This window comes from Rhinichthys klamathensis, unplaced genomic scaffold (assembly GCF_029890125.1).
Source record: "Rhinichthys klamathensis goyatoka isolate OS25496 unplaced genomic scaffold, OSU_Roscu_1.1 h1tg000329l_1, whole genome shotgun sequence".
In the NCBI taxonomy this organism is placed as follows: domain Eukaryota; kingdom Metazoa; phylum Chordata; class Actinopteri; order Cypriniformes; family Leuciscidae; genus Rhinichthys; species Rhinichthys klamathensis.
Genome location: NW_026606844.1, coordinates 1,871,364 through 1,873,761, shown reverse-complemented (window position 1 = coordinate 1,873,761; position 2,398 = coordinate 1,871,364). Strand labels below are relative to the sequence as shown.

At 33.7% G+C, this 2,398-nt stretch overlaps 1 protein-coding gene across 1 annotated transcript; it reads left to right on the top strand.

Annotated features, from left to right (window-relative positions):
* The first annotated feature begins 337 nt into the window (after positions 1–337).
* LOC130105769 (olfactory receptor 1M1-like) lies at positions 338–1,518 on the top strand. Its single transcript, XM_056271925.1, has one exon. It carries the CDS (start codon positions 500–502, stop codon positions 1,478–1,480), a length of 981 nt encoding a protein of 326 aa, XP_056127900.1. The 5' UTR covers positions 338–499; the 3' UTR covers positions 1,481–1,518.
* Positions 1,519–2,398: the final 880 nt, after the last annotated feature.

The following is a 2,398-nucleotide window of genomic DNA, read 5'->3' as shown; positions in this document are numbered from 1 at the left end:
ACTGCAGTTGCTGTTATGTAGAATTAAATATATACTTGCGTTACAGTAAAATAATGTGCACTAATGAGAACTTCACAAAGGGGAATTGTGTAGCAAGTGAAGAAAATGTTTATCGAAACTAAAGCAGTGGCCAGGACATTTACTTTAATATACAAGTGTTACATCATTGTGTTGTCTGAAAGCTCTCAAGAGATGAATCAGTAGATATATTTGGATTCAATGACGCATATGTCCAATGATGTTTGCGACATGAGAGAATAAGGATGGGCATTTAAAACAGACTATTTATTTCAGAGCAGCTTGTAAAAATTCAGACACTGTCATTGATTCCTCTGGCTCTTTAGATTATTTAGTCAAGTCTGTGATTCAAATATTATGCAGCAAGTTTGCATAAAGGTATATTTTCAACATTTGAAAAAAGATGTTAAAAGTGTAAGATGACAATTTAGTAAAGTCAATATTTGGTTTATTTCTTTATAGTAATTTCTATTTTTAGCCTATGCAAAACAACAAATGCAAAGCTGCCATGAGTTTATCCCAGAATATCTCGATTGTTCATCCTGAATACTTTTTCATCACTGGGCTTATAGGTACACCGTACAACACTTATTACTATATATTCTTATTTATTGTATATTTTATTACTATAATTGGGAACTCGATAGTCCTTCTCATTATAGCTCTTGAACGGAGCCTGCACAGTCCAATGTACATCGGTGTGTTTAACTTGGCCTTGGCTGATATTGGTGAAACTAATGCACTGATTCCTAACATGATGAAGACTTTTTTATGGGACTCACAGTACATCTCATACAATGCTTGTTTGGCAAACATGTTTTTTGTGAATTTCTTTTATACTGTGCAGACTTACACTCTTGTTATTCTGGCATTTGATCGTTTCATTGCAATTTGTTTTCCACTAAGATATCATGCCATAGTGAATAATAAGTTAATGTCTATAGTGTTTTCAGTATTATGGGCATTTAACACCTGTATGGTAACACTGTCGACATCTTTGATGACCAGACTTTCATTCTGTAATTCCAACGTGGTAGAGAGTTGGTATTGTGACTATGGAACATTGATGAGGCTGCCATGCAATGACAATAGCATTAATAGGTTATTAGCAATCCTCATTCAAGCTTTATTCATTATAGCACCACCTTTCATTATAATCCTGTCATATGTGGGCATTTTTCTTGCTTTATGTAAAATTACAACTTGGGAAGGACGTTTAAAAGCACTGAAGACCTGTGTTTCTCACCTTTTGGTAGTTGGATCATTCTTTCTTCCCATAATATGCATTTTGCTGGCTTCAACTACTACTAATGCCAGGATCATCAGCGGATCTCTTTCAATTGCTCTTCCACCAATGCTCAATCCCATCATTTATGTTTTAAACACAGCTAAAATCAAAGACTTAATCCGAAAAATGCTTAACAACAGATCTGCACCAATTAGAGGGAACGTTTCAAAATGACTGCAATGATTTTCTATGTGTTCTTCAATCATTGTGAATTAAATTACCTATATGAAAAATTACATTTATGTATTTCATAAATATTTTTAGATCCATTATGTGGAAAATAAAAGTGTACAAGCAGAAAATAAATTCAGTCTGCAAGACTCTTAACATGTATATTGGACACATTAGACATTTGTGTTGGTTAACAGCAGTGAAATGTTGTTTATTTATTTATGAATGAATCCATTTGATTTCAATTGTGTGTGTGCTGTGTTTGTTCTTAGTTACTGACCCCAAGACAAAACTGAAATTAAAAAGGTAAATATTTTAGCAAGAAATTATAATTATTTTATTGCTAATAGTATTTTTGTCAGGAATAACAGGAAAACCAAAGAGGAGGTTTGATAAAGATGATGTTTTAATAACAGTAATGAATACAATGAACAACAGCAAAAACACGACAGAGATAATGGTAGTAAAAACAGAAGAGGCAGATGTGCACAGCAGTTTCAATATTCTGTATATACTGTAAGACAATAGAAATTAGACAATGCCGGGCCATCTGGTTGAGGAACGACTACTCACAGAGAAGACAAAGGAGGCTTCTGGAAATTAACATTTGAACTCTTTCTTGTGAAACTAGCATCCTTTGACCCTTCTTCCCCCATCCCTTCTCTCTCTCATGCTGAGATCACCTGAAATTAACCCCAAAATCTATATGGTTTAATGTGAACAATTATCATACAACACTATACATGTTTGGTACCATTTGAATTGTCTCAGTGTGACTGGTACAATGGTTTTGTCTCCACAGAAGTAAAAAAAAAAAAAAACGTAATAATGTTTTTTAGAGTTTAGAGATATCTTGCTTATAGAGGAGGCTGGGTCTTTCATGAAAATGTCCTCAAAAGGTGTAAACTCTGGAGACCATGA

Bases quoted from the DNA above. Each gene is read 5' to 3' on its own strand.
- LOC130105769 (XM_056271925.1), top strand. From the start codon at position 500: ATGCAAAACAACAAATGCAAAGCTGCCATGAGTTTATCCCAGAATATC.